Source organism: Simochromis diagramma, unplaced genomic scaffold (genome assembly GCF_900408965.1).
Source record: "Simochromis diagramma unplaced genomic scaffold, fSimDia1.1 OVJJ01000304.1, whole genome shotgun sequence".
Taxonomy (NCBI): domain Eukaryota; kingdom Metazoa; phylum Chordata; class Actinopteri; order Cichliformes; family Cichlidae; genus Simochromis; species Simochromis diagramma.
The window spans coordinates 8555193-8569573 of NW_024387030.1; the positions used below are offsets into that span (position 1 = coordinate 8555193).

General features: G+C 41.6%; 2 protein-coding genes across 3 annotated transcripts; both read right to left on the bottom strand.

Moving 5' to 3' along the window:
• Positions 1-317: 317 nt before the first annotated feature.
• Positions 318-6278, bottom strand: si:ch211-266g18.9 (transforming growth factor-beta receptor-associated protein 1). The gene is made up of 11 exons (XM_040042587.1): positions 5285-6278; positions 4933-5127; positions 4608-4762; positions 3963-4045; positions 3485-3826; positions 3264-3321; positions 3029-3172; positions 2064-2198; positions 1845-1986; positions 1335-1756; positions 318-1235 (listed from the first exon to the last, which is right to left on the bottom strand). Exons 1-11 carry the CDS (start codon positions 5967-5969, stop codon positions 1092-1094), a joined length of 2505 nt encoding a protein of 834 aa, XP_039898521.1. The 5' UTR covers positions 5970-6278; the 3' UTR covers positions 318-1091.
• Positions 6279-6967: 689 nt separating this feature from the next.
• On the bottom strand, positions 6968-9373 carry fhl5 (four and a half LIM domains 5). Of its 2 annotated transcripts, none has more exons than XM_040042589.1 (6): positions 9033-9373; positions 8656-8830; positions 8309-8483; positions 7701-7870; positions 7340-7526; positions 6968-7222 (listed from the first exon to the last, which is right to left on the bottom strand). In XM_040042589.1, the coding sequence occupies exons 2-6, from the start codon at positions 8815-8817 to the stop codon at positions 7071-7073; spliced, it is 846 nt and encodes a 281-aa protein (XP_039898523.1). In that variant the 5' UTR covers positions 8818-8830; positions 9033-9373; the 3' UTR covers positions 6968-7070. The 2 variants fall into 2 exon arrangements, with proteins under 2 accessions (XP_039898523.1, XP_039898522.1); XM_040042588.1 differs by having other exon boundaries at positions 8656-8835; positions 9033-9371.
• Positions 9374-14381: the final 5008 nt, after the last annotated feature.

Here is a 14381-nt window from a genome sequence, read left to right on the forward strand (position 1 = left end):
AAGTTTAAGTCAAGTGTATTATTCGTGTAGCCTTTAATCCTAGCTACGCTCCCAAAACGCTTCTTAAGACCAACATTGTGGAACATCAAATGAACTTTAAGACCTGCAGTGAGAACAACGAAATCCCCCCCCCCCCTCCCCATTTATCTGTACTACAATTAGTCACTCAGCTCCAGCTGAAACCTTAAGCAGTCCAACCACATGCCCGAGTTAGTGCTGCTGCTTTAGGCGTCTCCTGAGCGCTTATCTCAAAATGCATCAGAATAAAGAAATTGCTATGGTTAGCCTTAATGACAAAATTACAGCACAAACAGACAAATACTTTATGACTTTAATGATATATGTTTAAGTGTTCAGATGATTTCCATGCTGTACATGTGGACGCACTGGAGTTTGTGTGATAGTTTTTGGAAGCTCTCTAATGATACAGGAATGATGCTGGGGAAAAAAATATTCTATAGATGGTGCAGACATGTCATTTGCTTGCTCGTAAAATTAGTTTATTAAATTAAAGTGACTCAAAACTTTGACCACAGTGTTTACGTTCCAGTTTTAAACCTGCAATTGTGATTTCTATTTCAGGGTGTAATAAACGTTTATTAATGCTTGTGCTGAATAAAAAAAAGTCTCTCACGTGCAGCCTCTCGGTTGTTGACTGTCTATTTCCAGCTCTGTGTACACAAATATACACAGTGGAAACCATGATGGCAGGGATGTATATATACAGCAGTGGAGGACGGCCATATTCCTTCTGGTCATCAGGGTGACCACAGGTGGTTTCCATGTAAAATACCACTGTCTGATCAGTGAATATACACCCCTGAGGGTTTTTCTCAACTGACTTTATTGCTCTTGCTGTCTACAATCTGTCTAAAAATGGTTGCCTGCAAAAACTGCATTGCTTGTTCTTTTCCAGTTTGAATCCCTTTGTTTAAACATTTTTTTTTTGAAATCTTAGTAGCAAAGTTGTCCTTGACTTTGATTCTGGTAGAGTCTGGCTCTATGATCAGACCAATCATCAGGTTGGAAGCAGAAATGTAAAAAATGAAGGAGATTCTTAAAAGTCCAGTGAGAAAAAAAAAAGTCTGTTGTTATAATGCAGAGTAGCCCATGCAGCTTATGTGCACCACCTCACCTCGCAGGTTACGGACAAAGTGTGGTTCTGTAAGTTCTCCCTGGCAAACTCTACATTTCTGCTGCTTGTCCACTCTGAACTTTGTTTTTGAGACCTGCATCTGCAGACGAGAGAGTAAAAGTGCAACAGGGCTCATAAAGAAAAAGGAGAAATTCAGTGTTCACTGCAGTAAAAATGTGAACTGTATCATTAAACTCACCCAAGTGACCTTGTGCCTCAGGAGCTCCGCCTGGGCCAAAGCCTGTTGCAATCTCACCATCTGCCTCTGGTGGAAGGTTTCCCTGAGGGATACGACTAAAAACTGAGAGACCAGTTGAACAGACCAGGACTCAGGAAGGAGCTGGAGTACCTTCTCCAGTGCAAAAACCTGAGGTTGGCTGTTAAGAAGATCCACAGCTGCGCCTGTGAGATCCTTGGAGCTCAGGTAGATTTGGAGAAGAGTGAGCAGGAGGACCTCCCTGAATTGTGAGTCCTGGTCCTGGGCTGCCCTGCAGCAGTAGGCCTCTGCAGCCTGGAGGTCTTTCTCCTCATGTACAAGCATCTGCAGTGCTTGGTAGTGTTCACCAGACCTACCAAGGAGAATGGCCTTTTCTGGGTGTAGGGTTGTTGACTTTACTCTGTCTGCAATGAGTTAAAAATCATGACGTTTACTTTAACTTGCTGCTAATTCCACAATGATTTATTTTAATACGCACACTAATTCACACACCATGCACTGTGGAGATGTTATAAAATTTGGACTCCCATAGCAGCTGCTGCAGCTTCCCTCTGGTCACCCTCACTCTTTCATCTTCCTTTTGCAGCATCTGAGTAACATATGCCAGGGCCAGACGGTTGTGATGGCTCTCTTCCTGGGGGGCAGATTACATCAATCATGTCTGCGCATTTAATTTAGGTTATTAGATTAAGGAGCTGTTGGTGTACCCACCTCGCTATTTAAATCATGGATTAAGTACTCAAGATAGAAAATCAATGCCAGTGGAAACGTCTCCAAGAATGTGAGGACATCTTGTGTTTCAAATTGACCATCTGGTGGGCGCTTGATGAAAATCTGCACACCTGTCTTTATCAAATAAAGTAAAATGTATTTAATCACTACAAATTGGTTTATAAGGCAATTTCTACAAAAAAGGTGGTGCCATTTAGAGCTGTTGACGTATACAGTCGCAGATACATTTATATTCCAATAATCTTATGGGATTTATCGGCATTTAAAACAAGAATTTAAACATAAAAAAACCTCTGGCTCTGCCACTGACTTTATGTTTGACAAATTGCTGCCATATGAGCACAAAGTGGCCCTTGGTTTTTCAATCATATCTGCCACACCCTCATCAACTTCAGTTTCATTAAAACAAGACGATGACAGCCAAAATGATCAGCTCAAGGCTTCAAAACAGGAGTACATAAATCACTGGTTGATGTCCACATATACAGTATATGGTTTATGTAGACCAGAGACAGATTAAAGGAAAAAAAACACCTCACTGTTTCTTAGTAAAGCATGGGAGTGGGACCATGAATCACTTTAGCAGCTTTAATGCACTTTACCATTTATTTATTTAGCATTTCTCAGACTCTGATGGAGGGATGGAATATGATTCTTTCTAAAGATAACCCCTCATTTGGTGTTTTGATGATAGTGGTTCAATGCACTACCAAACCTTAAAGGTCACTGCAGGTGATTCAGACAGTTTCATATGTATTTAACCATTGAGTGACTCTACTGCAGATGAGGGTATCAACGCCCTGGAAGAAGCCATTCCACCAATCAGACAAAGCAATTCAGATTTTCCTTTAATTTGTCACTTTTCTATGTCTGCAATACATAGTTGTATTGTACAACTCTGCCCTCTGCAGTTTGGTAGTGAGCGTGAAAAATGAAAAAGGCACCTCTTGGTTTCTTTGTAAAGTCCAATCTGCAAATGCCCACACGGTGTCTTTGTCTCTGAGCTGACTGAGAGTCGCCACGATGTGTCCATATACATCTGAGCAGGAAGAATCTTTACACAAGCCATCTGTAATCTTCACCCAAGTCTGGAAGAATACAACCAGTTAAAATACACTGCTTTCATACATCAAGTTTGTGTGAACATATGTGATGTTTTTTTGGATGGGGGGGGTGTACCTTTACTGCATCAGTGTGCAGCCCGTGGCTTTCGTAGAGGGAACCTAAAGCAAAAAATCTGTAAAAGAAAAAAAGAAAAGAAGTCAAAATGATTCTCAAAAAGTAAATTATCTGAAATAAATAATCTAAAATCAAAAGCATGGTTGTGTCCTAAGCAAAATATTCATATTTATAGGTGTGATTTCAGATCATTTGTATAACTAATAATGATTCATTTTCACCTGTGGTGTTGCTCCAGAACAGGGACACAGAGGTCCAGACTGCACTTACTGGGAAAAGCAACAAGCTGTTGGAGTTTTTCATCATCGTTCATTTCTACATACAGCCTCAGGAGGGTGCTGTCCACTTCCTTACTGCACTTCAGGCCTCTCTCTGTCCCCCTTACTGCTCTGAGAAAATCTCCCAGGAAGGCCAGGTAATGATGAAATTTGTTTCTGTCCTCCTTCTTGAGCACCTGGAGATCTCTGCCCTTGTTTATTTGATCAAGATGAGATTGAAAGTCCTCGCTGAGACACATATCCGGGTACAGGCGGATGATTTCTCTCGGGTCCAGCTCACCTTTACTGTTCAAGTGGGTAATAAGTATACATTTTTACATATGGAAGAAGCAGAAAGTACACATCTTTAAAGCAGTGTTCTGAGATTTATTTAGCATGTATTTTGGAGTGTTTTGTTATGGGAGAGGGAGTTTGGTCTCACATGAATAGATCTTTGGCTTGGGAAAAACCCTCCTGGTAAAAATGAGCAAATCCAGCCAGGCAAGTGATGGCCTTCTGTAGCTCCTGCGAGGGGAAAATAGTCTTATTTTTAAACCAGGCACATATTGTATGAGCATATTTAACGCACCAATATGTGAACTGAAATAACTGAGGCAGAAGACACTGTGACTCTCTTGAGGCTAAAATGTTACACTTCAAGAAAAACAAGTAGCAGAAAAATGGGAAATGTCTATGATTCATGATTGTGTTAATTAGCCTCTTCATCTTTAACCTGTAAGCTGAGACGTGGCACAGATTACGCTAAAAGTCAAACGCCATCTGCTGCCTTCAGTTGCATTCATCGATATCGAATATACCTGCGTATACTCTCTGTAAGGTAACAAGTCTATGCTTTGACAGTCTGATCAATGGTAAATTCAAACCATATTATGCATTGCTAGTTGGGTTTGTAATGCATGAATCTGAAAGTCAATATGATTGTACAAAGCAGCCGGAGCTACAGCAGCACACAAGCAGGCAGCAAAAGTAAAAGATTTGGAGGCTACCTGATAACGCCAAAGCTATATTTTAAAATCAGTGTGATGTGAGTTTGCATCCTTCAGTGTGCCTATAAATTCTGTTTCACCTTGTATGAGTCAAGTGGATGACGGCTTTGAGCCCCTTCCAGCAGCAATAAGGCCTCCTCAACCCTTTGGTGCCTTACAAGTGCCTGGATCTGCTCTTCGAATGCCACCAGGCTCAGGCTGAAAATGTCTCTCTCTGTGAACACTAACACACCATCTGAGGGGACATTTGCTTTTGGTTTTTAGAAACTCTCAGAAGGCGCAAGAACGACTGACTATATTTGAGCAAACTGAGACAAACATGACTACGTCTTTTAAAAACAAAAGCAGGCTCTTTGCGATTAATCTGACCTGGATCAGATGAGAAACTGATGTCGCTGGATTTACCTGAAGTGGAAAGTAGACCCCTTGCTCCAGTGAGACTCACAGTCTGTTTGCGTTGCTGATCCAACATGCTGTAAACAGACAACAGTTCGGGCTGCAGGCTTAGGACGTAAGGGAAACATGCCCCGGCTGCCAGCACCTCCTGAGGCCACTGCAGGGGAGGGCGCTGGCATATCCCTGTCTTCATCACAAACATGCCTGAGGGATGAGAATGGAGAAATGATATCTTGGCAAAATAAATATCCTCTGGCTAGATGGATTAATGACTTATGAGTGATATGAAATGAGCTGTTTTAGAAGCTAAGAATAATGGCACATGAATGTAAAGCCTGTTGGATATTTTGGCAGCTCTTACCTAAAAATTCTGGCCCATTCAAGAGGAATTCTCCTTCTCCCAGTGAGGTAACGATAACATGCTGCCTGCTGTGATTATGAGGAAAGAGCTCCTCACAGCTCCCAGTCTGAATATCACAGAGGAGGTACCTGTCACTGGTGGCAAGACACAGAGTTGCACCATCCACCGCCAAGGCCACAGGGTCTTGGAGCACAGAGACTTCCTTTACAACCTCCCACCTGTCCACTCCCACCACATGGATCCGGAGCACTTTCCTGCGGCTGGAAGACGTCACCATCTGCACACACGTCCCCTCCGATGCGAGCAATGAGTCGCACACCTCGAACAAAGACACATGCTGGATCTTCTTCAGAGCAGGAACAGGCTCTAAGGAAAACATGTTGAGGGCAGTAACGCTCCGGTCCCACAGGACCAGCAGATGGTTGAAAAGTGGGACTGCCCTCAGTTGATTTACAGAGTTGCTTGAGCCTAGTTTTCTTGCCCTACCTTCTCTGATTTTGGTCAGGCCAGGGCTCTTGTCTCCATTTGTGCTGCTTGTCAGAATGAGGTGTTGGACTGTTGCATCTTTAGTCCCTATGTAAACATTTTGGTCATAGCACTCAAGGCACTGGATGCAGGATTTGTCCTCTTTCGAGACTGCTCGTTTTTCATATATGTGAGCTTGTCTGAAGGCACTAAAAGCCATTGCAAAAAAGTATTAATGTTGAATAATGGGATGCAGTTCAAGCAGAAGAAAAAGGAGTTCTTTCAAAACTCACTGATATATGCTTAAATCAAAGCTAAACACAGTAAGATGTTCCTACCTTTCTGTTGTCCAACCTTCCTCTAATTCCTCTACAAGTTTATGAAGTGTAAAAAAGTTACAACTCCCCCCATGTGACTATATCCTGACAGGAAATCTATGTCAGCATTTTTTACCGCTCATCCTGCCATGTGAGGACACTTACACAACTCATCCAACAGCCTCACCAAGAAAACCAACTTTTACAAGTTCATGGTGAAGAAGATGGATATTTTTGAGGTGGCCACATTTACGGCTTCTTGTGTTCTTGGTATGCGCGTAGGGCTGAAGCGGTCACTTTGGTCAGTGGATAATGGACAGGCAGAAGCGATCTGCTGATCGTGGTTTGTTTGAGTTTGTTTACAATGTCCGTGAGATGGGTGTGATGAGGTCAAGAGGCAACAGAAACACAGCAAGGGGGATTGTTTTATAGCGATGATTGCCCCAAGGATGACTGAGAGAAGACACTGTGGTCATAAAAACAGAAAAAACCTACCACCGCAGCTATATCTGTTACAGTGAACTTTGTGCCCTCTGTCCTCACTATGGAATTTGAGTTAAATATACAAAAGGCCCGGAGCAGATTAAGTTATGATGAGATGAACAAAAGCAGTACTAAAAAAGATTTATATGGCAAGACATATTTCACCTGAGGCAAATCCAAAAATCATGCATCATTTATTGTTTCTTTAGTGTGGATACGTTTATATCTAGGCACAACAGATGTACAATAAACTGCATCAGACAGCTAATGATTGCTTTGTCATCAAGAAAAACATACATGCCAGATTGACTTTAAAATCTGTGTGTGGGTGTGTGTGAGTGACATACAAGAGATAATGTCTTCTTTTTAAAAAAAAAAACAAACACACCAAAATAATGACACTTGAAGGCTTTTTATGTGCAAGGCATTCTTGTGCGAGACTTTCGTAGATCCACAGTATTTCTATCAGACAGCAGGCGTTGTTGTCATTTGGGTAGAGCTGTGATCCTGGCATGTAAAGGTCATTTGTCCCTCCCGCAGTCAGTGCACAAAATGTTGTCACGCTGGGTGAGGAAGCCACGCCCCACCAGTGACACAGAGCACTGCATACAGGTGAAACACTCACTGTGCCACTGGCGTTCCTCAAAGGAGATGTACTTGGCTCCTGCCAGACCTGCACGCATCAGAGAGCCATGCATTCATGTCAATGTAAAATCATCACCTTGTGTTGCCAACACTCCCTCGACAACACAAACTTAAAAGCTTAAATGTGAGTAGAATGAAAACTCACTAGTAATGGGCTTGGTGCAGCCCACACACTTCTTTGCGTATAGGTTGCTGAAGCACTCCAGGCAGTAGGGGTAATTTTCTCTGGTGGTGAAGCGCTGGCCTGACAGCTGCTTTCTGCATCCAATGCACAGAAAACACTCGCGGTGCCAGGGCTTCTCTTGGTAGGTCACCCCACCTGTTGTGATGGCCTAGAAGAAGCACAAGCAAGAGAAATAGAGCTCTTAGCAAATAGAGACATACAGTGCTATTCCCATTTCTTCTCTTTATTCTCCTCCCTGCAGTGTGACTAACACAAAAATGCCAGAGTCAGGGGGATTTACTGTAGCACTCAATACACGTAATCCACTCAGCTGTAACCCTACCTTCTTACAAGCGGAGCACTGGTATGCAAACTGCTTCTCGAAGCAGGCCACACAGAAGTAACCGGTGTCTTTAGGGATGAAGGACTTGGTTCCTATTGGCTGCTGGCAGCGGTGACACAGGAAGCAGGTCTCATGCCAGCTGTTCCCCTTGTATTCCATTTTGCGGGAACCTGGCACACGGGACGAGAGCAGCTTAGTCAGCATATGGTCCCTCTATGACAGAAACACACCGCGGCCCAAAGCTGGCCTGCTTTGTCTGCAGGGAGGGGATGATGCAACTGAAATAATCTTGGAAAGAATTTTAGGCAAAGGAAGAAATTCTAGTCTTTTGAACTCTTTTTTTTTTCCCCAATAAGAAATAAATGTGTGTAATAAAAAGAAATAAATGTGTGTAATAAATGTGTGTAATAAAAACTTGTTGAATTTAGATTTTCCCAGGCATATCTTTTTGTTCATTGTAGCTTCAAAGTCGATACTTTAAGAGGTTTCACCAATTCATTGCTGCCTTATCCTTAAATTTTAGCCATAACCTCTGAATATATATTTAACACTATATTATGATCTAGCTTTCAGGTGACATTATCCAGTACCATCATCACTGCATGTACCTGGCATGATGGTTTTCTTGCAGGTGGTACACTTGGAGGAGTAATCCTGTGCATGGCACTCAATGCAGAGCAACAAATCATCCTTGGCGGCAAAGGCCTTTTCCACTAGAGAGCGGCTGCACTTGCCACACTTGAAGCACTGCTCGTGCCAGTGACGATCCTTATAGGAGAGATCCTGCAAATATTTTGCATGTGATTATTATTGATGTTCTGTAAGGCTAATGGTTCATTTAACAGCTCTAAAACTGAAATCCTTCCACATTTCTCATCTACAGACTCAAACCACTAACCTCACATTCTCATCTCGCACTACACTATTCTCACTGTCTACACTGTTGCTTCCTTACCTTGCAGTTACAGCCGATTGGTAAGGAGCATGCCTCGCAGTTGTTAGCGAACAAGTTCTCGTAGCACTTAGTGCAGTACTGCGTGTCATCTTTCATTATGTACTTCTTCCCCAGCAGGGAGTCTTTGCAGTAATGGCAGTCTAAACGCTCGCTGGTGGGCATCTTATTTGCTTTTCTTAGCTGCAGGTCAAAGAGAGCAGAAGGAGAAAAAAATGAACAATAAGGAAGAACAGGAGAGATAGGGAAAAGTAATAATAGTCCAGGCAATTTATCCTCTTTCTCATCAAGCAAGTAAAGAGGACAAGCAATTTCCCCTTCTTTCAAAAATAATTTAAAGGGAAAAAAAAACAACAGTGTTGTATTAAAGAGTTCTCTACCTCAGTTGATTCAGGGTGAGGATGAGACTGAAGCCAGAGACTGCAGAGGCACAGGGATGGGGCAGGGATGAAAAGGGGTCAGGCAGGATTATGGGGTATCCACTAGGGGGGCTCTTCTATAAATACAGGCCCTCTTATTAGCAGTGATCTCCGGGGAGAATGGACATACTTCACTGCATCGTTCTGCACCTTTTAAGGGAGTTGATGGTGTGCTGATCTCTAAGCCTTTGGACTGATTTATTCTTTGTTGTCTCATCCCCCGAATGCAAAAAAGCAGAGAGATTTGCAACTTTAGCACAAGAAGATTACTGTTGGGAAACATGACTGACCACCATATAAATAATGTAAGGCTTCCAAATCAGTTCCATATGTATACAGACAGTACATTAAAAGAGAAGATTTGAGCTTGAAAATGCTAAATCTTTTCAACACACTATTATCAGCTTGGACAGTGGTACCACAGCAGAGATGGTTAGTCATTTGGATACTGTAACATGTCTGGACACACTTGTGGCCTTTGTCAGTGCCTCCTACACACACAAGCAGTTGCAGATGGCTTATGAGAAGTAGGTGCCAGCAGCTTTGTGACTGCCAGGTACTGAACTATATTGCCAGGACCTCTCAGTGGCTATTGAGAGCACCTTGGCAGCACTTCAGAAGGGTGAAGCTGCGTGCTTGTGGGCCTTCAATCCATCCCCAGCAAAATAAGAGAGGAGGAGCAGTAATGACAGTTTAAATGGTGACCATCCTGCTAATAGCGATACTCTTGTTACTCCTCTCGTTCTTTCCTACCCGTTTAAACATTTAAATTCACCTACGTCTTTGATTGACGGTTGACTAATTGCATTTGAATCATTGAACATATGCTCCGATCAGTTTTCCAAAGGATCAGGGGAGCAGACATCTTCATAAAAATAGCCTGGGAAGACCACCAGCCCGACCCACTGGTTTAATCCCTCACACACACACACACACACACACACACACACACACAGGAAGGTCAGTGATAGTGATGAGGCTGACAGGAATGCAGTTTTGTGTAGATGAACTCTATTCCCCTTTGTCTTCTCCCTACATTAACTCCAGTAGCACTCCTTGTGAAGAAATTCATCTAGAATTACACTCTGGTACTAAATCCATTTTGGGATCAGCAGATGATGCTGGTACATGGTTTTGCAGTGTATGTAGGCGGTATCTACAAACCTCTGAGGGATAATGTAACACCATGCTATTTTTTTTTTACCTACGCTATATGTGTTATCTTAGGCTTTAAGCACAAAATAACAATTTCATGTCAGTAATTCAGGCAGGTTATTTGTAATACATTTAAATATGTATATATATTTCTGATTTCAAGTCATAGCATCCTTCAGGTTCTTCTTAATTCTAAGCAGATCCACTGGATTACACCAAATTGTCTGGTGCTCTGGATTAAGTTATCACTGTATTGAATCCTTGTCTCCCGCTGCTCTTCATAGCAGTGGCTGCAAATCAAAAAGCCACACAAAATGTAAACAAACCAAGCAACCCAACTGTAGGACCAGTGCGGCCACTGCCTTGCGAAAGCTTCTAATCTTTGTTGCATTGCTTCTCTGTATGTCTGTCGTCATGTGACACGCAGGCAGGGAGGAGGTGACCTATATTCTCCACCAAACAAAAACTCTTACTCCTCTCCCTGAGTGTGTTGCCATAATACGAAAACCATGAGAAATAAATTGCATGTCAACCGCCAGTGTTATTCATTGGATATTAAAGCGGAGATTATTGTTTATTGCAGCTCTATCTGATAATCTGTGCAGGCATGGTTGTGATTTTATTATCGCGGCTTTGATTTGTATCTGATGGGAAGCAGGTGCTGGTTGTTGTCTCTTGGATTATTAACTTCTAGAGCAGACAGCGCCAACTCTGCCAAGCAAAGAGCTTGCTGATCTTGCATATTCCTTTTTGCCCGCATAATCCTCTGAAGTCAGCAAGTGGGCAACTGCCAACAGATTTCTTATGTGGCCTGTCAAGCCCCAATAAATAGGCCTTTATTTGACCTGGACTCAGGTGTCCTCTTATCTTAATGTATTCAGGCTTTACAATAATCAAATGATCGCAGAGAAGAAGAGAAGCATTTACTTTGGTGGCTCCTTTGAGGTGGTGACTTGTTGTAGACTGAGACAGATCAACACGACACAGTTGCATCTCTCTGAAGCACAAAAGCCTCACTGCACCAAAGCTGACAGCTGGTTGGCATGGTGATGACAGCATAAGTGGGATCCATTAGATTGAGATGAGGAGCTGCCCCAGTAGTTAATAAGTGGACTCACAGAAAGCTGCCCTTTGAGCAGGCCTCTGTGCTTTTCTGCCATGTGGAGAGTCTGCTTTCAACACAATATTTCTAACTGAACAGGATAGCCACACTGGGGGGGTCGCCGGGGGGAGGAAAATACAATCTACTAAGTCTACAATCTCACAAAACATTACACCCCTTCAGGGAGGCCTCCGTGAATGCCAGGGTTATGCCTTCACCAACTCTGCTCCTCAATCCCCACTCTAGTTCTCACCAAAGTGAGTCATGGTATGAGCAAGTGACAAGATGTGCTACAGAGCCAGAAATCTGATCACATTACTAAAGAGGAGACAGAATTGTCACCTCTTAGGCATGTAGAGCCGGAGACTTTGTAGAAGAAGGACTTTGCTACAACCCACTGAAATGTTCTCTGGTGACTTGCCTTATTTTGTGGTATTTGGATCAGCTGTAGGTAAAGTTAGCGTTTCACTTCGAATGACAGTGTAGCGCTGAATGTTAGAATTTTTGTAGGCATTTGGAAGTATTTAAATTCTAACATGCCTTCTAGAAAGCTTCTCTTCTTTCTTCTGTGTTCGGCAACACCATCCTGTAATGGTAGCTTCATGCTTACTGAAAGACAAGCAGTGAAGCATAAATAAACAAGTGTAATGTAAACATGCTTCAGATTTTTAGACAATTATAAAAAAAAAACAACCCACACACTCATTAGTGTGGTAGGAATTTAAATGTTTAAAAAAATAGCTGGTGGGAAATTTTGGAACTAATTAGGTTAATTGGCAACACATCAGTGTTGGTTTTGGGTGTTGGTATTGGGTATCTTAGAGAGGCATAGTTTTTCAAAAGTGGGCAGAGGTTCACCAGTCTACAAAAAACTGCATCTAACATAACAGTTATCGTCTAGACTGCATAATATCATCAAAATATTCTGGGAGAATCTTATGGAGAAATTCTCAGATTAAACATTTTCAGTTTTCTGTGTTTTATACAGTGAAAAATGTGGATTTGTGAGATTTCCTAATCACTATATTCTGTTTTTATTTATAGTTTACGCAGCTTCCTTTTTTGGAAATGGGGTTGTTAAAAAAAAAAAAACTAGGATAGAGGCTAGAAGGAAGATGAAAGGAAATGCAAAGTGCAAAGTGAGTGATAATTACCTCCAGGTTCATCGGTACAAGTCATCTCTGATATGACCATTGTGAAATGTTCTGTATTGTGTGCAACAGAGCAAATGTGAAATCTACAGTTAGGGACAGTGACCCTTGTCTGTGGCATGGACAATCTCCCCACCACCGTCTGAACTTTCACATTAATCCCCAATTGACATGGATGGATTATTTCTGCCACTGATCTCAGCAACACCCATGTTGACCTGTGGCGTTGAGTGGAGGTACTTGACAAAACTGTGTCATCTCTGCGTGGTGTATTGGATGACTGGAAATACCAAAGTACCAGTGAGGATATGGGGTAACTAACAACAGCCGGAAGATTGATTTGTAACCACCACAACACTCTCTCGTCCCTCTCATCAATCAGTTATCAAGGCTTTTGGATGGCTATTTATACTGCCGCCTGCATTACATGGCAATGTAGAACAGTGTGGGCATTGAGTGTGGAAATGACATTTGATATAGATGCAAGAATGCACATTAGGTATCATCCTGCAAAATATTTCAAGCCAATTCTCATTTTTAACTTGAAAAATGAGAATGTTGACATAATATTTATAAGACAAATTTAAAGGAATAGTTAGGAAATAAGCTTATTTGCTTTCCTGCCAAGATGCAACTGATACAAATGTCATGTCTGTGTAAACGCTATGACACTACGGCAGCAGCTGTTTAGCCTAGCTTAGCTTAACATAGTTACAGGGGAAACAGCTGTATGGGGATTAAACAGGTATTTGTTTAACCCCATTTAAAATGGTTGTGCTGCTTTTATAGAGCTCAGCTTCACTACAAGAGTTTGTTTGTTTTCAATTTTTATGCTAAGTTATGCTGGCTAGCCGGGTTTATAACAATAATAATAATAATAATGATAATAATAATAATGTATACTTTATTAATCCCTTAGGGAAATTATTCCTCTGCATTTAACCCATTCACTCAGTGAAGCAGTGGGCAGCCACCAATCCAGCGCCCAGGGAGCAGTGTGTAGGTACCTTGCTCATATAGAAGTGAATTTCCAAATGTGTAAAAGCAAGCATTATGTTTTTTCCAGATAGTTTTAGCATAATCCAGCCATCCTTTGTCATGTAATACATTATGAACGGGCATCATTGGAAAAAAGAAGAAAAAATCATTAGTTTGTCCAAATCTTTATTTTCTTTTTGACACTGTCAGACATATACAGTAAAACACAGCAGCTGGCAAGATACAACGATGGCGAAAAAAAATTAACTGACTTCTAACGGATTATTTCAGTGAACTGGCCTCAAATGGTACCTTCTGGAGAAACAACATCCCACCTAACCCCTAAAACTACAGCGTTTTTTTTTTAGGGAAACCAGGTCATATATCATCTAGAGAATTACTCTCCGGTGCAGCAGCGATCCACGAACAAATTTAAACAGGAGGATAGACAAGCTAAAGCTCCTTTTCTTTGTTTTTGTGCAAAAAAAAAAAAAAAAAAAAAGCAAAGAGAGAGAACATGAAGGAGACAGAAGACACCCAAAAAACAGATTAAAAAAACCCAATTCCTGTTTCAGTTCACTACATTGTTTGAATGCAGGGTCCACTATGACATTTGGAACCATACTCCATAAGAAAATAACTCTTTTTATTCTATTTTGTATCAGTGGACACATCAAGGATGAGGTGTAACGCTATATTTAAAATAAATAAATAAATAAAATAATCGAGAATCACATTTTCCATATGCAGACACTTACTCCCAAACAACACTGTGGTATGATGATTATACAACAACATAGATAACCTTGCAGCAAGCATGAAAACAGATCACATCTTTCACTGTTTTCTTCACATGGGAGCCAATTTCATTAGATCTTAGTTAATACTTACTTTACCCATATGTCAAAGTCTGCCCGAAACCAT